Source organism: Mustela putorius, unplaced genomic scaffold (genome assembly GCF_011764305.1).
Source record: "Mustela putorius furo isolate JIRA1106 unplaced genomic scaffold, ASM1176430v1.1 tig00003836_pilon_pilon_pilon, whole genome shotgun sequence".
NCBI lineage: Eukaryota > Metazoa > Chordata > Mammalia > Carnivora > Mustelidae > Mustela > Mustela putorius.
In genome coordinates, this window is record NW_025421989.1 from 14068595 (window position 1) to 14092606 (window position 24012).

A 24012-nucleotide genomic window follows, 5' to 3' on the forward strand; every position below is an offset into this window, starting at 1 on the left:
TGCCTGGCATAGCAAACAAAAATTCTTTCCCATGAATATAAGATCAACATATTTCTACAAACCGTATTTAAATAGAATATCCAGGGGCGCCTGGGTGGCTCAGTGGGTTAAAGTCTCTGCCTTAGGCTCAGGTCATGATCCCAGTGTCCTGGGATCCAGCTCCTCGTCGGGCTATCTGCTCCGCAGGGAGCCTGCTTCCTCCCCTCTCTCTCTCTTTCAAATAAATAAAATCTTTTTTAAAAATTAAAAAAAAATTTAAATAGAATATCCAGCACAAAGTAGAATATAACAAAGTTTAAGAGAAGAAAACACAGAAGAAATAAGCAATGAAAACAACTGAGTGACAGCGCCGCCTGCTGGCAGCCACCACCACAACCACACCGCACTGACACCCGCTCGTGGCTAGTGACATTGTTCTGGAAGCAGCTACTCTGTGAGCATCCTAGGACATCCAGGAGAAGGATCCACATGGAAAATCCCCAGGACCCCAAGTTCTCAGGAAGGCGCCACCTCACCCTTTGGATGGAAAACGTCATTTCGGCAAAGCGGGGGAGAGAGGCTGAACTGGTGGGGCTCTCAGAAAGCAACAGGGAAGGGCAGAAGGTGAGGTCTCCAAGAGAGCACAGGCCCCAACCTCGAGCCACTGCGCTCGAGGGAAGGGGACAAGAAAGTCACCCATATCACAGCTGTCACAGGTCGCTCCTCTGAGTGCCCCTTCATCACGCTGCCCCCACGTGGATCCACCAGGGGAGCTGTGCAAACGACTGGGGCCCAGGCCTGGACTCTGGATGTTCCCCCCGGCACTGGTCAGGGGAACTGGGGTGCTGAGCTCCGTGGGGCTGGGGCGTCTCACAGGCATCAGGCCGAGGGGGGCTGCTCTGTACGCTTTGTGGAACCAGTCCCAGGATTGTGGCACTTGACCCTTGCGTCTCTCAGGCAGGCTCACATCCCACGCCTGGTTTCTAGGCAACAGGAGAGGGCAGGCCATGGCCACAGCATAGGAAGAGGGTGTGAAGTGACCTACGGGACCATAACCCACTCTGCCCGCGAGACAGAAGGGGTGCGACACTCACAGAGCAGCACGGCCCCGCGTGCTACGCAGGACATTCTGCCGGTTTCATTCAGCTCCGTGAAAAGTGCCGCCAGGGGCTGGACTCACGAGGCGCGACGGATGACGGGTCGCCACTCCAAGGGGGTGTGCACAGGGACGGGTCTGTGTGTGCGAGTGAGAGAGAGTGGGGGGAGGTACAGAATGTGTGAGAGACACAGGGAGACACGCAGAGATGGGGGGGGAGTGGGGCTTTGGTGGCGGCAGAGACTAGGAAAGAGACTCTCCAGAGGTCCGTAAATACAAGGGGACACGTCCCCATTGCTGTGGGAGTCTGACCACGACCAGTCTGCCTTCCACCCCGAGTCTGGCCTCAGAGCCCTGGGAGGCTCCCACCAGGGAGCACTGGGGACAGCAGGCTGGCCCCGCTCTGGGGAACACCATGGCACAACCTCCCCACACCACCCTGCTCCGGGCTGACACCTTGTCCTAACCAGAGGCCACACGGTGGCCACTGCTGCAGAAGTCAGAAGCTCTCCTCCCTTGCCTTTACTCCGGTGCTGACGCCAGCCCCACATTGTCGCCTGGCTGTGGTCCCAGACCTCGAGCAGCCTGAACGTGATTCCGTCTCCCATTCTAAAGACAGAGGTGGTTGTGCCTGACCGTTCGTGGCTATCACGAGCCCAACGACGCGGGCCATCCTCAGAGGGACACCTCCTCCTCTGAAAACAGCCCAGAAAAAGGTTACCGTGAAATTGTTGGAGTGGCCGTCCCAAAGCATACCAGAATGGGATTCCGTCAAGGACGCTGTGCACGCTGGAGGATGGATTCTGTTCACTGAGAGCTCGCCCCGGACCCCCAACCGCTGCCAGAACGATCTGTCCAGAATGCCTACAATGCTGGTCTGCTGTGTGACACCCACCCCCGTTCAGAACTCCTTAACTGCTTCCCTTGGACCTTAAGACGCCATCCGGAGGTGACCCAAGGGCCTTCCTGTCCAGGCCTCGTTCAGCTCTCCAAGTTCGTAATGACTCCCCAGTGTCCAGCCCACGCTGTGGTCTCTCTCAACACTCGTGGCTTACTAGATGCCTCGGGATCACACAGCCTGGCAATGACCTGGGCGGAATAAGGGACTCTGTCCTCCTTCACGTGTGGCCCCAAGTGCCCCTGTGGCCGGCTGAGCAGGGATTGTGGTCAACACGGAGGACGTGAACGGGAACCAAAAGGTGGACAGAGAGAATGAATGCTCACAGGCAGAGCCAAGATTCTTCTTGGAAATGTGGGGTCAGCTTTACCTCCCAGAGGAGTAGAGGGCTGGCCGCTCGAGATCCCAAGCGCTGAGACCAAAGGGCTAACAAACTACGCTGACAACACAGAGGTCACATTAGGTCCGCGTCATACACATTTTATCTGGCCTGGGTTTTCGTATACTTGGGCGTCTGTCTTACAGTTGGGAGATTTCCCATGAAAACCTGTATTTCTACTTGCTTTGGAAAAACTGGAAGGTCTGGGGCGTAAGACTCAACAGTTTGCATGTCCACAACTGCCAGGACGACTACTCTCCTTGGGGGCAAGAGGCGGGCTCCAGCCAGACTCAGTCCCCCGCACCCCCGCTCACCTGTGCACACGTCGGCACTGCACCCCTACCTTCTCAGTGAGGCCGCCAACCCGGCCCAGCTCCAACGCCATCTGCCATCACCCTCACCTGGAAACACAGGAGGCACAGCCTCGTGGAAGAAACGATGCTACATGTTGTCCAAGCCTTCCGTTTCCCTCTTCTTTTTTTTTTTAATGACTCAAAATATTTATTGATAGATTATGATGTAAGTTTTTGAATATTAAAGAAAACCCTAGAAATAATTTGGGCAGGAATGATCCCTCTTCTTGAGAAAACCACTCTCTCCTTTGAGTGGGGACACATGCTCGTCTTACCAATGAGCCCTGAGAACTACCAAGGGTCACCTCCGGGCTGAGGCGATGAAAAGATCCTTGCAGGGGCACCTGGGTGGCTCAGTGGGTTAAGCCTCTGCCTTCAGCTCAGGTCATGATATCAGGGTCCTGGGATCGAGCCCCACGTCAGGCTCTCTGCTCAGCGGGGAGCCTGCTTTCCCCTCCCTCTCTGCCTGCCTCTCTGCCTACTTGTAATCTCTCGCTCTCAAATAAATAAATAAAAATCTTTAAAAAAAAAAAAAGAAGAAGAAGAAGAAAAGAAAAGATCCTTGCAGGCCACGCATTCCACGAGCGGTGCCAAAGGAAAGACGTGGCAGCAAGGGAGCATCAGACCTCGCCTGGGAGAAGGGGAGGAAAAGCAAAGGCACGGAGCTGTCGGGGTCTGTTTGTTACTGCAGCAAAGCCTGGGGTACTTGGACCAATCCGAGCATGGTGACCAAAACCACATCTGCCTCAGGCAGTTTGCTTAGTATGACGTAATAACACAGCTGAAGTTCCTCAGCACTGTTGTCATCAGTATGTCCAGTTAGCAGGCAGTCCAGGCACTGAGCCCTCACAGTTGCCAGGAACTGGCTCACGTGCGCTATCATGAGCTTCCCGAGGCTCCTTTCCACGAATGCTGGGTCACCAACGTATGGTGGAAGCAGCTTGTGGCAAGGAGTAGGTCTCTTACTCCTTATGCCCCCCCCCCGGGGTTGCCAGAGCCCCTGGAGCCGAAGCAGGTGGTCCCGCGTGTCCAGAGTTGCCTCTAGAAGAGCAAGGAGAGTGGGGACGCTCGGGCTGAGGCCTCTCCGTGGAGAGCTGCTTTCAAGGTGAGTTTCATCAACCTTCAAGACAAAATGGGAAACGTCGGGGGGTCGAGGACGGAACCCCGTCTGCCATGCACTCTGAACGTAGGCCCCGGGCCGCACGTCCCCCGTGCCCGAGAGCCCTTCCTGGTTCCCTCCCTCGTTCCCTGGATCAGCCTCAGAGGACTGCGAAATACAAGCGAGTCCCAGCATCCCAGCGAACCAGCAGCCCCGGAAGTTCAAACGTACTTCACTCACTCAGCCGACTGTGAATGCGACCCCTTCGTGGCTCGGAAAGCGGGGCTTTTCCTCCCAACTACATCGTTCCTCCTCATGCGGTTCAGTTCTTTTCTAGTCGTATTACAGAAGGGCATGTCTTTTTCATGCCTACAGAGGGGGCCTGGGTTTCAGTCTGGGAAGTCCCACCCTGGACACACACTCCGGAGCCGCTGCAATGATCAGAAATCACGCAAAGACGAAAGCAAACGCTCCATGCGCCCAGAGGCTGCCACAGTCAGCTTGCAGAATTCTGCCTGCTGGTGTTGGAAGGATGGCCTGAGAGGCAGAACCAGAGGAAAGATCATTTTAAAAGCCCAGAGAGTTCCTGAGAGCCTAACGCGTCAGACCGTGTCTGGACTACAAGTTGACAAACCGGGGCTGAGAGCAAGCGGGTCTGAATCACCCAAGTCCCAGACAAGCACAGTGACACCCCATTCCCACCACTAAAGCATCAGCCCTGGAGGCTCGGTGGGGACCTTGTCAACCGGCAGACGTGCTGCTGCAGCGGGAGGAGTTTGTGGGCCTGAAGGCGTGGAGCAGAAGTTCCTGGCATAGCCGAGAGGGGCAAGGGGTCAGGTGCCGAAGGTGACGCAGCCCCCATCCTGAGCCTCTAAGGCTTTTGCACCCCGTAAGCTGGGAGAGCTGAAGGCAGAAAGGCAGTGTGGCTCCTGGCCCCCGGTGACAGAAGAGCAGCCAGACCACCAGGCAGACGTAGGAGCTCGGGGACGGGGACAAGATATGCGGGGGCCCTGGCCTCTTCTAGTGCACTCGCATCCTCGGTACCACTGCGAGCGGCAAGTGCTGAGCACAGACACAGCTCGTGGATGGAACTTCGTGCTGCTCCCCTGGGGGCTCGTTTAAGGTCCTACAGGAGATCAGCCCTTCGCTGCTAGCGACCTGCGTACCTGTAGAATGAGGGCAAGTGTTAACACTCAACTATCTGGACGTGCACGTAGACAACCACAAGCTTAGTAGTGCTTTTTTAAAAGATTTTATTTATTTGTGAGAGAGGAAGAGAGAGAGAATGTGAGCACTCAAGCAGAGGGAGAAATGGGCTTCCCGCCGAGTGGGGGGCCCGACGTGGGGCTCCGTCCCAGGACCCTAGGATCATGACCTGAGCCCAAGGCTGACACTTAACCGACTGAGCCACCCAGGTGCCCCAGTAGCATTTATCAACTCTAATAAATTTGCATATTAATGTCATGCAGTGAAAGCAAACAAAATAAAATCTGAGGCATTGACATTATTGTGGTTTTAAAACTTTATTATATTTTAAAATCTGAAAACTGTAAAACATAGTATTCATACAAACACCTGAGGACTGTTCAACTGGGCACAGCATCTTTATACAAACAATTTGAAAAAAGATTAGGTTTAAATTACGATTTTGTCTCCTAACACAAAAGGAATAACATAGATAAACCATCCTTTAAATAGTTTCATTCTTATATAAAGTACATTTGGTTTTCTGAAAAAGAAAATGTACATTCATGCCCCTGGTGTATATTTTATTGGCATTTACAACAAATGGCTAAGACTTTTAGCACAGATTCTCATAGCTTATCAACATTACCAAACTTAGACAAAGCAATTACTATAAACATATAGCACCATTTCCCCTTGAAAGTTCTAACTTTAAAAATACAGCCCCAAATGATAAGTCAGATTTAATGCATCTTCCAAAATTTAGCAGAATAAATGGCTCAGAGCTAAGCAAAGTAAGTAGAAACATTGCATAGGACAGAGAGCTTCCCTGTATGGAAACCAACCTACGGATTGTTTCTTATCCCCTGAAGACAAAGCTGAGAGGTAATAATAATAGCAAATGATGCACATATTTTTTTTACAGAATAAAGACCTCTAACTATATAAATAGTTCACCATTACCTCTGTGGCAGTACAAAGTGCCATATTAAATTCAAAAAAGAACAGATTTACTTGTTTATATACCTACACGTATGGAATAATATATAAATAGGGTATAGTATCCATATGAGGAATAAGCACAGACAATAAAATATTTATCTTTAAAAAATTTGGGCACAGGTGTCTTCATATAGAGATGTGAGAAATGACTGCCCAGTCAAATGTTTACACTTAGCGAAAATATGTAATGTTTTAAAATAATAGGTATATTATTGAAAAAATTTAATCGGACTCTATCCAAACCACCCTTGTAGTATAATATCTCCTGCATAAACAACCATTCTATTTATCGTACAATTGTTCAAAAGTTATTAAAAACTGATTAAGAACACTTTATGAAAGTTTATAAGCTTGCTTTTTTTCTTTAAATATGAACAAATATAACATACAGAGAAATAATAACAAAAGGATAATAATTTATATGGCTTTCCCTTTCTAGAAACTGGCAGAACAGAAACAGAACTTGCAGTAACAGACACAAAATATTTGGAGAAAGAGATCGTATCTACAGTTGCATCTTTAAATTTTCTTCTAAGGAAAACTTCTCACAGATTTCATTAGAGAACTTGTCAGTCCCTGATACTTCCCCCTTTGGGATTTAGCTGTTTTGGTTCTATATATAAACATTAACTGAAATCAAAGGTGTTTCTCTGTTTCCAGCATGAAAATACATTTGTAAAGTGTATAAGAAAATGATGGAAAGACATAAAGAACTCCCAATTTGAATATGCTAATACTAACATGTAAATGGTTTTTAAAGAAGTAGATTGGACTATCATGTTGTTCTGCAATTCTGGATATCACAGATTTTAGAGGAACTGTCTACCAAATGAAAGCTTCTAAGAGAGTTAAAATATTTTTTAAATTAAAAGTTACCAGGACAATAAAGAATTCTGTCCAATCTAAACTTACACATTTTTTTCAATTGTATTTTCCTTCTTTAAGTTTTTCAATGTAGTAACACAACTTTAATGCTGGCCCCAGCTTCAGCCCCATGTACTTCATCATCACATCACTTTTGAGTAGTAGCAGAGCCTTCCCATCAATTTCCTACAGAGAGAAAGAAATTACAATGAGTAATGCATTCATATTTTATCAAATTGTATATAAAAACATGTAAAATCGAGAGCAGTTGTACATTCTCGATATATAGTCTCTGAATATGTATTTATTTCCTGAAAACTATTAAAAGTATAATTCATACAGTAAGATATCATTTGATAGTTTTTAAGTTCACTTCAAATTTTAAGAAAAAGGAAATTTAATCCAGTATCTTTCAAAATTGGCCTAAGCACCAAACTATCTGGTTTTAAATACTGTGTGTTGAATAAAATACTACATTATCTATGACAAAGTTTAGAAAGTTATGAATTGTAGAAACAAATTTCAGACGGTCACTAACTTTATTTAAAAAGGCTGGGGATATGAGGATGTCAGCATCAATGCAAACTGTAAATGTGTTACACAGTGTTGTCTTTATGTTGAAAGCTAATCGGTTAGTTGTCTGAAGCTAAACTAATTAAATGCTAAAACTAATTACTGACTTCCTTTAGAATACTGAAAAGGACAGAAGACATTTGGTCACCGATTTCTTAGAGAAGACTATAAACATTACTTAATAGACACAAGGCATCCTCCTAAAATTTTGTATTTCCTTAATTAACCAATTTATGTCAGAGAAGCCATAGTAATTGGTATTCATGAGCTCCTATTTAAAATAAAACTACACTTAATCTTACACAGCTGCTGGATTCATTGGGCATCATTAACAGGGAGGACACCCTGTCACAGCTTGTGGTTACCCCCTCCTACTCACGGTCCTGGGGCCGAGCAGGGAGCAGGTGGGGAGGAGGATCCTTGTGGGAGAAGACATCTGAGAGTGGCCATGCTGAATCATCTTCTCTTGAGAACTTGAAGACTTGTAGTATTTTAGGTACTCGGGTACCAATTTAAAGCACAGATCCAGCCTCTACCATTTAAGAATCTAACTTTGGGTCAAGTAACCTTTCTCACATATGAAAAAATCAGTTGATAGGGTTCCCCCACCATCCACACCAATCAGCATCCATCCAACTGAAGGGCCTGCACAGAGGTCATTGAAAGGCATTACGGCAGGAAAACCGGATCAAAAGATACATTACATGTTGCCTGAAGAGGTCGGCGAGGGGGCCTGATATCTGAGGATCTTTATGTTTCATAAACTGTATCACTTCATCCACAGACCAGGTTGAAGGGTCCTTAGAGAAGCCTTGTTTCAGGACACTGGGGTCAGGTACAGCTATATAACTTGGAGCTTCAATGGGGGGAAAAAAGACAAATCATACTTGACCTGATCATTATCCTGAAAGAAGAGATGTTAGGTAGGGAGAATTGGTCCCATTCCAGGAACCTTCTGTTAAGCACCCCGGCAAGGACTCAGGTCTCCGAGCGAAGAATCCAGTGGAAGCGTAGATTAGGATGACCTGAGGATGGCTACCCGAGAGCACCCCATCTGACCTCCCCCAAACAACAAAAGTAGCTTCAGAGTTTACATTAAAGCGTCAAAAATCATAAAGCAGACTGATCAAATCTGAGGCCTTGTTGGCCACAGGCAAAGACAGCAAAAGATCTGTTGCTTGGGTTAAATTAGGTTAATCTAAACTAACCTATTACTCTTTAAGTATTTCAGTGAATTTCTCTCTATCTCTCTTATCTTGGTCTGTCTGGATTAGGTTTCTTTTACTAGCTAAATACAATGGAAAGTCTCCAGATTTAGTTTTATAGTTGCTTAAATTTACTCACTTTAATCAAGGAATTTCAATAACCCCATTATCTTTGAGAACCAAAGTAGTTCTATTGAATCTCTCCCATGTATTCAATATGGATATTGTTAGCACCACTTTACTCTTTAAATTCCTGTCTCTTAAGGCTTAAATGCCTATCTGAATTTTGAAGAAAAAAGGATTATTTTCTGCTTGGCTAGGTCAGAAGTAATTTTAACATTATACTGAATACCTCTCTCGAGTTTAATTGCATAGTAATATTCTGGTTGAATGTTTATAGGTAAAAAAATAATAATAATTTGAGACATAGAATAAAGTAAGTACTGATACCTCAAAAAGTTTTAGCTGTGCTATTCACCAAGTTGTGCTGTAATTTCTTTGTGTCCAGACAAGTATTCATTTTACTCAACCAGAGTGCTTGTCTCACAAAAGTAAGTGTGTAATAAGAGAAGTGAGTTTTGTAATTGCCAGGAAGATCTGTTTCTTTAAACCAGGACCGTCAACACAAATTTGGTCTTTTCTGGTGTGAATTAACCAAAGATATACTTTATCTTTCCTATCATCTGGGCTCTAGCCATTTTAAGGCCATTTTGAGTATTTACCCAGGTAAAGGGCAAAGAAAAACAAGATAAAGGAACTCAGAATGGTAAGTTTTTTTGTGTGAAGCTCAAAAGAGTACTTATTTTCTCTTTCAATGTCACAGCTTTGATGTAAAACAAAAACTCTTTACTAAAACATATTTTCCCTTTCTCTTGTCAGAGATAAAAATGTTGGTCGTATCTACTAAGAAATGTTACTGTAGTGTTTCAACCCAAATGAAAATGATGATGTTAGAGATCATGCCATGCTGAAGGCAGTCTAATAATTTAGACAGAAAGTCTTCTCCTTTAGTTCTAAGGAAGACTTAATTTAAGATGAAAAAATTATTGGCAAAGCTAATCAAGCTAATCATACCTCTAATTAACTTTTTTGTGGGGTTCCTGGTTTATGTCATCAGAACCTGGTATAGTTACGTCTTAAATAACATGTAACCAGTTTTATAGTTACTACAGAAAAACTATATGCAAAAATATACTTTATGGTATAAAATTACAATTTTATCTTAAAAATAAAAACTGTAAGATCATCTATTTTTAATTCATTATGGAAAAATCATTTAATTGGGCCCATATCTTCAGAACAATCAGAGAAGTTGCAAACATTAGTGTTATTCAAATAATTATATGTGAAAAACAATCAAAGTCCAGTCGTGCTTTTCTCCTGAATGGCTCTGTTTTACATACACTAGAATATCAGTTAAGTGTTTCTGAAATAAAGAAACGTGATTTGATTTTATCCACAACATTACTGGATTTCTTTCCTATAATAAAAACGAACAGTTTATTTCATTAAAATAATGGGGCAGGACAGGAGGTTGTAAGAGCATCACCAGCAATCAGGGGCGGACTCAGCTTTAAGTAACAGTTCCAATACCTTGAATGACACCTCGATACAGTTTCCAAGTGAAATGCTTACCTATTCTCTGGAGATGGAAGCATCCCAGCAGTTAAGCATACAGCCTGGAATCAGAGTGCCTGGACTCAAGGACTAACCCAGCCACTTTCTAGCTGGGGACCTTAGTCAAGTGACTTCTTAGATTTCTCACATGAAAGTGTTTACCGGCATCTACATCTTAAGGAATTATTGTAAAGATGTACCATATAAGGCCATATAAAATATTACATGCCTGGCACATGTCAGATAGCGATGAGGATGATGCTGATTTCCATTACTAATAAGTAAATTACCAGTAAGTAATATTATTACTATTAGTCTTTCCACTCCTGGAAATACCAAAATATTGGCTTCTCAAGCCCAAGTACAGGCTACTTTGGCATAGCAGTGTTAGTCATACATTTGAAAGTGAGACATTCAGTATCAGGGATAACCTTTTATAGCCTTTTACTGAGAAGACCTGTCTTCAGAGCTTATTTTGTGAAAATACCTAAAAATTCTGGACACACTACCCCTTCATGAGATACGCATCTACCACCAGACTCCTCGCACACATCACTCTGAAAGCGGAGACGATCTACATGAGGTGGGAGATGGGGGGATGACATTCAATATGTCAGCATGTATGCAGCGCAGTTGCCCATAGAAAACATCCATGAAGAAAAGCAATCAAGTCGGATGGTTCCTACTGCCTTCAATACTCACCTTGCCTAGATGCCTACCAGGAAAAAAGGGACAAAACACATTCCCACCCTTACCCCACCTTGCCCCACCCCCTTCATCCTTGAAAGGGTACAGGGTAGCTATCTTTGCACATGGAAAACTAATCTGGCTTTTTCCAGATGGCAACAGGACGCTGCCCTGTGTACACATACTGTGTACTCCTGGTGGGTCAGAGGGAATAACTGAAGGTATGGAGAATGGGGAAACAGCTATAGCAACAGAGTACCAGAGCCAGAGCTGGGAGCCACATGCAAGCTGGAGTCAGGAAAAGTCTCAAGAGAGACAAGGAAGAGAGTACATCAGAGAGGAGAGGAAGTGCATCTTTCCAGGCCTCAGAGTCACAGGAGGTTTCTGAGTCCAGACGGTATCCAGTGAAATGATCGATTACAATGGAACCATTAATCAGAACAACTGATCTACGAAGTCTCTGTGAGAGACATGGCTGGTGACCCAGATCCCCAGGGACAGTTCTATGCTGCCATGAGGATCAGAGCATCTATTGACAGCAACGAAAACAGGGAGGACTCAAAACTCCTCAATGTTGGCACTTTCTCCAATGTGATACACTCTCAGAGGATGCTGTTAGGCAAAGAAACCTTAAGGAGAAAGAAACACATTGGTTGAAAATCACTGTTTTTAAATATACCTTCACTTTTCCTCTGCATTTGGAATTTAACTTCATGGTGACTGCTCTTGGTAGATTTGGTCCCCACTAGTGCTGAACTTGAGGTGCTTGGAGCACTCGGAGAAAAACTCCAGGAGACTGCAGCGTGAGTGCTTACAGGATTTCTGCTGGTAGGGCTTAAAGAATTTGCTGGATTTGGTGGTGAGTTTTCGGAATCTTCAGGAAGCTTTTCCTCTTTGGGCATGCCACTTCCCTCACAAGACAGTTGTTCTTCTACAAGAAAAAAAGACAAAGACAATGATCTTCAGTAGACTTATAGCTTAAATACTATTAAAAGTTCAAAACATCTCCAAAGCTTCAAGAGTTCACTTAAGCCAAGCTATACTGAACCACAAACCTCTCACATAAATTACATGGCCACCTCCATTTCTTGGCATTTACAGTAATGGACACTGTCTTAAAATCCAAATTGATTCCACTATGTCTCCTGTATTTCTCATGGCAATTGTCCCTTCCCCATCTTGCTACCTAAGGCTGTAAACACTTCACTAAAGCATTCATTTTTAGGAATGCAGTTCTTCACAACTATTATAATATGATCATACAGTTGGCTTCTAACATTTGCTTACTACTTGGACACTCAAAAATTCCAGTGGGGAAAGGCACTAGTTTTTCTATTCACTGTTTATCAGCTTTTAGCAATACAGAGCTGAATGGAAAATGTTACTGTAATTGTTTCATTTTTATCTAAGGAGAAATGACCATTGTGTACTTCTGAAGGGAATGAAATGCTCAAGAAAACTGATGAAGTAGTAGTAGCCTAAATGCTCAACTGATTTGGGCAAATACACACCCCCACCCAAAAGCATATAGTTAAATGGTAGTCGAGTGACTTTTCTTCCCATTCCAGGAACATGTAAATACTATTTACCTTTAGAGGCATACACCTTTGTTTTGGGGAGTTTAGGTGACACAGGAACAACATAAGGTGGAGGTTCCTGAGAAGGCCGTTTGGGGCTTTTTTGTGTTATATCTTCTTTAACTGTTTAAAAAAAAGGTGTTTGTTATAACTAACATTTTTTGAGCATTTTCAGATCATCAGCATATAACACTTCTGTTTCTAACGCATTTGCCTACTGTAACTTCATCAACAATTTATCAATTATTTGATTATTTATGAATAATATTTGTTGATTTCATCCCATTAAATTTCCAGTGACATCCCATTCAGGAGCTAAAAGCATTATATCCAGGCATCATTTATTCTAGGGTCATCACATATCTCTAAATATCTCAGGAAGCAGTGAGGCGATCAATTATAATGTGTCTAAAAAGGCCTGAGAAAACTGTTCCCATGAAAAAAATAAAGAATTCAGAGAAGGAGGAGGCAGTGTACAGTGGACATCTCGCTTTATAGGCAATAGTCCTGGCCCAGAGCTACCCTTACTATAGCTCTACAGCTTACTTATTATTAAAGCAAATGCATTTTTACCTAAAGGACCACTCTTTAAGGTATGATCCTGAAAGTAATCACATCTCAAATTATTAATTAGACTCTAAATATCAGTCAGTATCTTGATTTAACCTCCAACTAAAAGGAAAAATTAAGTGTAACAGAAATCTAAAAAATCTGATAACAGAACCTGAGTGAGAAGAAAGATTGCAATGAGAAAGTACCAAAGTCAAACTTCAACTGGTTCAAAATAGCTGGGGGCCAGGCGTAGGTGTGCTTATTCTTAAGATCATCTGCCATCTGGTTACTGGCTGATTACTAAACAGTCTAAGAGAGTTCTTACCACTTGGTTTTATTTTTAATCACGGACTACAAAAACCAATAGGCAAAACATATTTCAGTGAATGGCAAATATTTCTACAATTAGGACATTTAAATTCCTATAAAGAAAAAAATTGACTTTTTTCATACTCATTTAATGCTACAGAAAATTCAAATCCTAATGTATAGTTTTCTATAGATACACGTTACCTCAGAACCTTAGCAAGATCAGAAAATGTCTTCTTTTACTTATAATATTCTAATGCTTTCTTACAAAGTTAATGAAGCTGGTGTATGGTCTACTATCTGAGGCTGATAAAACATAAAAATGACTCTCGACTTCTGCTTCTGGGTATTGTAGGAAGCTCAGGCACAAAACTTTTCCTGCAGAGATAACTAGAGAAAGCCAAATAATTTACAAAATACTTTAAAAGTCCTCATAGAGAGACACTTCCAGGATGACTGACTAAAGACCTCCAAAAATCCACTTCTTTATAAAAATAACAAAGAGATCAGCAAAATTAATTTTTTCAAAAACTCTGGACATTATGTAAAGGCTTACAACAATCAAAAAGGCATTTGTTCCAGAAAATAGTGGCAGAATCTCCAAAAGAACAGCAAACTCTGTGGCATTTTATCTTCCCTACCATCATCCCCTTCACTGTTTTTGCAGTAGCTTTGCAAACCAACAGGTTCATAACTACTGTGGCTGTGAAAACCCCCACATCGTAGCAGTCACTGGAGGGAACACAATGGGTTTGGAGCTCTCAAAAGGCCCTATCCCCAAAGAACCATCACAATTTGACCAACCTTGAAGCTCAATAGAAAGCTCTGCTCTCAGGGCTTGTTTTATTGGACCTAAATCAGAGCGTCCTCGGTGTGAACAGTCCTATTTCTAAGGCATTGCTCTAACAAGCAAACAAACTAAATAAAATCCACAGTAGTAATTGTTTAACACTATAGTTGCCCAGTCGGCGCTGACAGGAAACTGACCCAAAAGCTTTAAAAACAAACCTGGAGAATAAAATGTCCATTGGGAGACTTTGAAAACCACAGATATACTCCTGGGAATCTAGAAGGCATACATATGCATGCATAAGGCTGTATCCATGCCCAGGAAAGACCTAAGACCTTAACTTAGGTCTTTCATTTCTTGCTGACCTTGAGGCTCTGCACAAAGCAGACTCATAAACTGCCTCCTGGAATGTTCAAGATAAAGTCCAACACATACATAAACTCTGTGGCAAAGGATGGGAGACATACTGGTTGCACACATTTATGAAAATCCCTATCCAATCATTTGCTGAACACTAAGCTAAATGAGCAGAATTCAGTGGCCCCATACAATAAATGAGCCTAGGAAGTCATTAGGATTGTCCAGGAAAGTCACTATACCAAAGCACCAGCAAGGGAAGGGGTAAAATCTGATCTTCAGAGTTACTGCTTTACACTCTTAGGTCCAGTTTTCAATTAAAAATTAGGAGACATGCAAGAAACATCAAAGTATGGCCCATAAAAAGGGGGGAAACAATCAATAGAAACTGCCTCTGAGAAAGTACAGATACTAGAGTTAGCAGACAAGGACTTTAAATCAGCTGTTTATGTTCAGAGATCTAGAAAAATAATAATCATGTCTAAGGAACTAAAGGAAAGTATGCAAACAAAGTCTGATCAAATAGAGACTATCGATAAAATGATAAAAATAACAAAAAAGAACAAAATCAAAATTTAGGAGTTGAAAAGTAATATAAATAAAATGAAGCATTCACTAGAAGGGCTCCAGAGGGGCGCCTGGGTGGCTCAGTGGGTTAAGCCGCTGCCTTCGGCTCAGGTCATGATCTCAGGGTCCTGGGATCGAGTTCCACATCGGGCTCTCTGCTCAGCAGGGAGCCTGCCTCCTCCTCTCTCTCTCTGCCTGCCTCTCTGCCTACTTGTAATCTCTCTGTCAAATAAATAAATAAAATCTTTAAAAAAAAAAAAAAAAAAAAAAGAAGGGCTCCAGAGCAGATTTGAACTAGCAGAAGAAAAAAATCAGCAAATTTAAAAGAAAGGTCAACTGAGATGATAAAGTCTAAGGAACAGAAAGAAAAAAGAATGAGGGCAAATGAACAGGCCCCAGAGACCTGTGGGGTGCCATCAAGGACACCAAAATACACATAATGTTAGATTTCCAGAAGGAGAGGTGACAGAGAGAAAGGGACAGAAAGACTATTTGAAAAAGTAATGGCTAAATGTTTCCCAGATTTGATGAAAAGCATTAATCCAAACATCCAAAAAATTCAACTACCTCCAATGAGGATAAATTAAAAGATATCCACACCTAGAAAAAACACAAACTATCAAAAGCAAAAGACAAAGAGAATCTTGAAATTAGCAAGAGAAAAGCAAATCATCATACAGGGGATCTTCAATAAGATTAACAACTGACTTCTCATCAGAAACTATAGAGGCTTGGGCGCCTGGGTGGCTAAGTGGGTTGAGCCGCTGCCTGTGGCTCGGGTCATGATCTCATGGTCCTGAGATCGAGTCCCACATCGGGCTCTCTGCTCGGCACGGAGCCTGCTTCCCTCTCTCTCTCTCTCTTTCTGCCTACCTCTCTGCCTACTTGTGATTTCTCTCCATCAAATAAATAAATAAATATTTTTTTAAAAAAGAAACTATAGAGGCTAATAGGAAGTAGTATGATATATTCAAATTGCTTAAAAAAAAAAGACAGTCAAATAAGAATTCTACCTCCAACAAAACTAGAGTTTAAAAAATGAAGGAGAGGATGCCTGGGTGGCTCAATGGGTTAAAGCCTCTGCCTTCGGCTCAGATCATCCCAGGGTCCTGCGATCGAGCCTCACATCAGGTTCTCTGCTCAGCAAGGAGCCTCTGCTGCCCCCTCTCTGCCTACCTGTGATCTCTGTCAAATAAATAAATAAAAATCTATTTTTAAAAAATGAAGGAGAAATAAGAAATTCTTCACAAATAAAAAGTGAGGGGCCCCTGGATGGCTCAACTGGATAAGCATCTGACTCTTGATTTTGGCTCACATCATGACCTCAGGGTGGTGGGATCAAGCCCCGTGTCAGGCTCTGCCCTGAGGGGAGTCTGCTTGAGATTATCTCTCTCCTTATGCCCCTCCCCCTGTTCTCTCTCTCCCTAAAATACTCCTTTTTTTTAAAGTGAGAAAATTTGGGGCGCCTGGGTGGCTCAGTCAGTTGATCATTTCCCTTTGGCACAGGTCATGATACTGGGGTACTGGGATTGAGTCCCAAGTAGGGCTCTCTGCTCTGCAGGGAGCCTGCTTGTCCCTCTCCCTCTGCCTGCTGCTCCTCCTGCTTGTCCTTGCTCTCTGTCAAATAAATAAACTCTTCAAAACAATATTTTTTTTAAAAAGTGGGAAAATTCCTCACTTGAACAGCTTACCTACAAGAAATGAAATAACATTCAACAGTGACTCAAATCCACATAAAAAGTTAAAGAATACTGGGGCATCTGGGTGGCTCAGTCATTAAGCATCTTCCTTTGGCTCAGGTCATGATCTCTAGGTCCTGAGATAGAGCCCCATGTTGGGCTCCCAGTTCAGTGGGGAGTCTGCTTCTCCCTCTTCCTCTGACTCTCCCCCTGCTTGCGCTCTCTCTGTCTCTCAAATGAATAAATAAAATCTTTAAAGAATAATAAAATGTTTAGAGATGAATTTAGCAAAAGAAGTACCAGATGTGCTTTTTTTTTTTTTAAAGATTTTATTTATTCATTTGAGAGAGAGACAGTGAGAGAGAGAGCATGAGCGAGGAGAAGGTCAGAGGAAGAAGCAGACTCCCCATGGAGCTGGGAGCCCGATGCGGGACTCGATCCCAGGACTCTGGGATCATGACCTGAGCTGAAGGCAGTCGTCCAACCAACTGAGCCACCCAGGCGTCCCCCAGATGTGCTTTTTGAAAACTACAAAATACTACTGAAATAAAGGAAGACCTAAATACATTTACATCCCATATTCATGAACTAGAAGATGTGATATTAATTTTCAAGAGATCTTATTTACTTACTTACTTATTTGAGTTGGGAGGGAGACTGAACATGCAAGCAAGGGAGGAGTAGAGGGAGAGGGACAAGCAGACTCCATGCTGAGCATGGAAGTGGATGCAAGGCTCAATTCCAAGACCCTGAGATCATAACCTAAGCTGAAATCAAGAGCCACCCAGGCACCCCGAAGACCCAATATTATTAGATGGCAACAATCCCCAAATTGATCCACAGATGGAACATAAATTCTACTAAAATCCCAGCAGAAATTGACAAGCTGAACTTAAAAATCATATGGAAACTCAGAATTGCCAGAACAGTCTTGAAAAAAGGAGAACGAAGTTGGAAAACTCACACTTCCCAATTTCAAAACTTACTACAAAAAGCTACAGTGATCAAGATCATGGGGTACTGGGGTGCCTGAGTGGCTCAGTTGGTTAAGTATCTGCCTTTGGCTCAGGTCATGATCTCAGGGTCCCACTCCCTTTCTTGCGTGCTCTCTGTCAAATAAATAAAATCTTTAAAAAAAAAAAAGGGTAGTATGATACTGCCATGAGGATTGACATACAGATCAATGAAAAATAAAATCCAGGAATAAATCCACATATTTACAGCCAACTGATTTTTCACAAGGGTGCCAAGACAAGTCAATAGGGAAAAGAGTAGTCTTTGCAACAAATGGTGCTGGGACAATTAGATATTCACATGTGAAATGAAATTAGACCCTATCTCACTGTATATAGAAAAATTAATTCAAAATAGATCAATAACTATACATATATCAGCTAAAACTATAAAATCTTAGGAGTAAACATAGGAGTAAATCTTTGTAAAATTGTACTAAGGAATATTTTCTTAGGTATGACACCGAAAGTACAAGAAATAAAAGAAAAAAATAGATAAGTTGGACTTCATGAAATTAAAAACTTTTGTGCTTCAAAGGACACCATCAAGAAAGTGAACAGACAACCTATGGAACGAAGAAAATATATGCAAAGGATATTTCTGATATGGAACTTTATCCAGAATATATAAAGAATATAACTATAACAGAAAAAACATAATATATAAGAAGCACAAATATATTTTATTTCTATGTAGTAAAAAGACAAAGAACCCAAATAAAAATAGAGAAAGGGTTTAAATAGACATTTCTGCAAAGAAGATCTACAAATAGCCAATAAGCACATGAAAAGATCCTTAACCTCAGCCATTAGGGAAATGCAAGTCAAACCACAGGATACTTTTCATGTTTTGAGACTCAACTTCATTATGAATATAAGAAACTACTTGTCCACTTTGAATGAACAAAAACTATATATTATACATGTCTAATTAGTTCATGGTGGCTAAAACTTTTACTTTGAGGAGGGCACTAAAGTATACAAGATTCTCGTATTAATTATAAAATAGAAGCACAGTATAAAATTTTACATTTTCTCTCACCTGATTTTTTATCATGCTCTGCAGGACTAGAAGTATTACCTCTGTAAGAGCTAAAAGGCTGGCTACTCAAAAGGTTATCACACTGTAAGCTGTGGCATAAAGTCTCAAGAAAGCGTAGAGCAAATGATGCACTATTCACCGGGGGGAGCTGGATAGAGTGGGTTTCCCCATCAAAGGAAGCTATTGGGGGTAAAAGAGATGTCAGAGTTACCTCGTAGAAAGATAAAACTACAACATCAAAACAAGTATCAATTTTGGAAATGTAGGATTAATCTAACTTGCGGTTTTTGTAATTTGTAAAGGAATATTCTTAAATTACAAAGGCCCTTCTCATTCAAACACAATAGCCTATATTGGTAAAAGCATTCTCATTTAACAAATATTCATAAGGCAAACAACATCAAGGGCAGCAGCAGCAACCCAGTGATCTATAGCACTTCTGGCTACTCTAAGCATTCTGTGGGCATAAATGTAGTATCTGATCAGTCAGGAAAGGCAGTTGTATCTTATCTCATAAGCACTTCTTGAGTCACATTTTCACTTACAGCTTCTTACAGATCAGTCTTTTTTCTAAAAACATTAAAATATATTATCAACCAAGGTATTTTGCCTATAGTGAACTTAATAAAGCATGTAAAAAAAAATATTTTGCCTCCATTTACAGTATGACTCTGACCATTGTCTACTTTGAATGTAAAGTTAAACTTTCCCAGAGTTAAAAGTCTATCAACAGGCACTTATTATAAATATTCAATTATATCAATGTAAGTATGCCAATATTATAAGTAGTTAATAAACTCTAAGTATAATAAGATCATCTATTTATTATAAAATCCTTGCCTTTTTCAAACCTAAAATCAATTCATAAGTAAAGCTGAATAAAGGATTAGCTGAGCATACCAGTTATCACTTCTCCTCCACGATGATCTGGCTTAAGAAATCCAAAAACAGTCTTACTTTCAATGGCACAATCGACACAAGCCTGCACGGTCCGCCGGAGCACCACATTCACGGGGCCCGGGCCAAAGTGGTCAGGAAGCTGCTGGATTTTCTTCTGATCCAGGTGAGGACCAGAGTTTCCATGTTTGTTTACATAGACACAGACTTCAGGAAACATGTGTATATAAATACAACAAAGATTGGTTAAAAGCAACATAAACACTACGTGATTATTCACTATATCCCACTAGCCACACTTCACTCAAAGAGAACCCAAATATAAACTATCAACAATCATCTCTGCTACCTAAAAGTATATATGTAATTAATTTTTACATTTGTATAAAGATATTAAATCTAGAAATAATCCAAAGCCTATTCAGTTTTCTAGAATTCTGCCTAAAATAATAATAAGACCTATCCAACTTTTAGTAGCATCATAAAATAATTTAAGATTTTTTTAAATTTATTTGAGAGAGAGAAAGAGAGATAGAGAGGGACACGAGCAGGGAAGTGGGAGAGGGAACACAAGCAAGGAGAGTGGGGGAGGGTTGAGCGGGGAGCCGGATGCAGGACTCAATCCCAGGACCCTGGGATCATGACCTGAGCCTAAGGTAGATGCTTACCAACTGAGCCACCCAGGAGCCCCTCACAAAACCATTCTTCACACATTCCCACACCATGTAAAATGGTATAAAGATAAATACTTTCACCTTTTAACTGTATACACAGTACAAGAATTTTGTCAAAACTGGTCATGTTAATATACTCTTTGGACTGAATTTATTTTAAACCACCAACATTGCACCTTCAGTGTATTTTCTAAAGTAACCAAATAATTTAAGATACATGTCACACAGTAAGTTCTAATGACCTAGAATAATTTTTTTCATTAACCTAAGGAAAATAAAAATGGCCTTTATATACTGCCAAGGTTCACTAAAGAAAATTTAAAAATAACACTTTCCTACGTATAATAATAGCATATGACTTAGAAGCAATCATCTGTAATCACACAAATGTCACATTTCCATAATATTTCTTCACTGAGAATCAATAAATATAAATCAACATACAATGTAACAATATGAGTACATTATTACCAAACATAAAATATACTGTCCCCTCAAATCAATAAGCATGTGATTTTTATCCATTACCTAATTTATATTGCCAAATTTTACATTTACATGGTCGATATTCAGTACAATAATCTCACTTTCACTATGCTGAAATACAAGATAATTTAAGCTTGGGGCAATAGCCAAAGAAAGGATGGACTCCGTCACAGAAATGAAAGGGCTGTTAAAAACTTAACCAGGGGGTGCCTGGGTGGCATAGTTGGTTGGGCGTCCGACTCTTGGTTTTGGCTCAGGTTGTAGTCTTGGGATTGTGGGATCAAGCCTGGGATCCACACTAAGTGCAGAGTCTGCTTGAGAATCTCTTTTACCCCTCCAGCTCATGTTCTCTCTCTCTCTCCCTCTCTCTCTAAAATAAGTAATAAATCTTTTTTAAAAAAATAAAAACCCATGGTGCTGATGGGATGGACAAAGTCCTACTGAACACAAGTGATGCTAAACAAAGATTTCAATGTTTTATCTCCTTTGTGTTATACTTATTTAGCTAGTCTCTCCTGCCAACAGACAAAAAATCAGGAATAATAAACTGATAATCTGTAAGTGATTTCGATTTCAAAAAATAATTTCTTTTTAATCAGGAAAAAAAAACTGGGGAGAAGGGTCCAAGGAACAGAAGAGTGTAAGAAAGACAAAGAACTAGGAGAAAAAGCAGTGTTACATGCTTTAAAAAAATAGGAAGGGAACAAGAAAACATAGAAGAGATGACAAATAAAAGGGGGATCTGTTCAGTCTAGGTTAGTGTCATTTCATACTCTTCACATAACTGAGAATAATTTAAAGTCATCATGCCCCTTGACAGGTAAAGCTATGTCAAGATTTTAAAAGACATTTTAAAAACATTGGAAATAGCTTTAAAAGTACATACAAGACAAAAAGACACTGTGAAATAAGACAAAGGGAAAAGAAAAATAGATTTGACAATGTTGTAAATTTTGCAAATCTTACCAAGTTAAATAAAATACTTTAAGAATAGTGAAATTTCAAGTGACTTGTGTATTTAAACAGTTTTTCCTTAACATCAAAATGAACTAGAATTTCAAAATACTTTAATACGAAAAATGCTAAGAAAAAAACCCCAAAAACGTGTCTTATCATCTTTTTTCCTCTTATTTTATTCCTCAAATTCAAAGACACTAAAATAACACAGAGTGAAAGATTAGTAATTTTACACCTTTTAAAAAAATACTAATTTACCTGTTGACATCACTATTTTAGATGTACCAGGAGTGGCATCCTTATCATATGAAACACGACGGTCTCTTGCCAGGGATTTTATAGAAGCTGAAGATGTAGAACACAAAACAGGAAAATATTTTTCCTGTTTAAAAAAAAAGCACAGGCATATATTATACATTTTTTAAAGATTCTTAGATAAGGAGGTTAGAAAATTGTCAGCATCACTGGTCACAAATGATCAGCTGTCAGAAGTCCTTACGGTTGGAAACCCCTGTGTGTGTCACAAATTACAGTACTTTCCGAACTCTGCTCCTCAGAGAGGCCTATGAGCCAGTCAGGCAGGAGAAGAGACCAGGAGTATGGGATTCCCAGCATTACCCCTCCTCCAACAGGTCACACCTTAGCCAAATAGCTCACTCTACAAAACTTGTTTTTATTTTCTGAGGCTCCCTGTTAGGCAAGTTTTTTTCACACTGCTAAAGTAAAGTCTGCAAATCCAATTCAGCAACACATCAAATGGGGGTGGGGAACTTTAACAAGGCAGCGGACGGACTTTGTCTTTACAAAGCAGTCACTCATCTGGTTTTTACTGCATCTGGCCTGCATTTCTCCATATTATGTATGATAATTTTGACAAAATTACAAGTGGTTTCCTAAAGTCCATATAAAATTATGCCTATTGTATATAAGAAACAGATGTCTTCTGGACATTCTTAAATATCACTAGTGTTTTTATTTATTTTATATCAACTTTGAGGTTTTCTTGGAGCTACCTTCAAACACGGCTCTCCAATGTCAGAGAAGGGGGTCTTGTACCTAGAAAAGGTAATAATAGAGGATATTTTAAAAGCAGGGACAAAGGAGGATAAAATAGGATAACATTCAATGTTGTATTTTCCTTGTTTAAATTAATGACTGTCATTTGGGTTCACTGTATTCTAGTAAATCGTGGTTTTTTAAAAAGATTTTTATTTATTTGTCAGAGAGAAAGAGAGCACAAGCAGGGGGCGTGGGAGGGGGAGAATCAGACTCCCTGCGGAGCAGGAAGTCTGCCGCAGGACTCAATCCCAGGACCCTGGAATCATGACCTGAGCTAAAGGTAGATGCCTAACCAACTGAGCCACCCCGGCATCCCAAAATCACGTTATTTTTTAAGAACTGAATTATAATTATAGTGTTGATACATTCTCATCCTTTCAGATATTAAAAATCTGAATCTTTTGACTTAAGACATACCAAGACAGTATGCTTCTATTAACACTGTAAATTGAATAAAGGGACATTTATTTGAAAAATGTGCTTCTGTACCTCTAGAATCCTTAAAGAGGGGGGGTACATGGACAGTTGACAAAGAGTCTACTGCAAGAATTATTTGTACTTTAGTTCAAAGACTTCCTAAATAATTAAATTATGGGGGCACCTGGGTGGCTCAGTTAGGTAAGTATCTACCTTCAGCTCAGGTCATGACCCCGGGGACCTGGGATGCAGCCCCATGTCAGACTCCCTGCTTCACCCTCTCCCTCTTCCTTTCCCCACTCCATGCCTCCTCTGCTCCTGCTCACTCTCTCACCCTCTCTTCCATATAAATAAATAAAAGTTTTTTAAAAAATCATTAAACTAGGGTGCGACAGTACTGAGAAAGGGATATCGATAAATCCATGAGACTCTTCATCCTTTCATGATGAAATAATAAAGTTAAGAAGATGGTGAACTAAAATTCTTCCTTCGAAACAAAAAACAATTATCCAAAAAAAATATAGAGAAAAAAAAAACAAAAAAAAATTACAGACTCTGTCTTGTGCCCCACCCTACCACCTTATAAACAATATTTTTTTAAAAAGACTTTATTTATTCATTTGACAGAGAGAGATAACTCAAGCAGGGGGAGTGAGAGAGGGAGAAGCAGGCTCCCTGCAGAGCAAGGAGCCCAATGTC

The 24012-nt window shown here is 41.1% G+C and overlaps 2 protein-coding genes across 5 annotated transcripts in view; both read right to left on the reverse strand.

Annotated features, from left to right (window-relative positions):
* BEND2 (BEN domain containing 2) overlaps positions 1-988 on the reverse strand; it is a 62774-nt gene extending 61786 nt beyond the window's left edge. The window contains exon 1 of the mRNA XM_045089203.1: positions 676-988. Within this exon, the coding sequence (XP_044945138.1) occupies positions 676-988 (313 nt within the window). The remainder of the gene's footprint in view (positions 1-675) is intronic.
* Positions 989-6768: 5780 nt separating this feature from the next.
* Positions 6769-24012, reverse strand: part of SCML2 (Scm polycomb group protein like 2) — a 98569-nt gene continuing 81325 nt past the window's right edge. For 2 of the 4 annotated variants that reach the window (XM_004758927.3, XM_004758926.2), the window contains exons 8-14: positions 22096-22219; positions 19724-19927; positions 18824-19003; positions 12527-12637; positions 11617-11868; positions 8133-8284; positions 6769-7041 (exon numbers count right to left, since the gene is read on the reverse strand). In XM_004758927.3, the coding sequence (XP_004758984.1) occupies positions 6913-7041; positions 8133-8284; positions 11617-11868; positions 12527-12637; positions 18824-19003; positions 19724-19927; positions 22096-22219 (1152 nt within the window). In that variant the 3' untranslated portion in view covers positions 6769-6912. Of the gene's footprint in view, positions 7042-7807; positions 8285-11616; positions 11869-12526; positions 12638-18823; positions 19004-19723; positions 19928-22095; positions 22220-24012 lie in introns of all 4 variants that reach the window. The other 2 variants (XR_006609474.1, XM_004758928.3) reach the window with 2 other exon arrangements.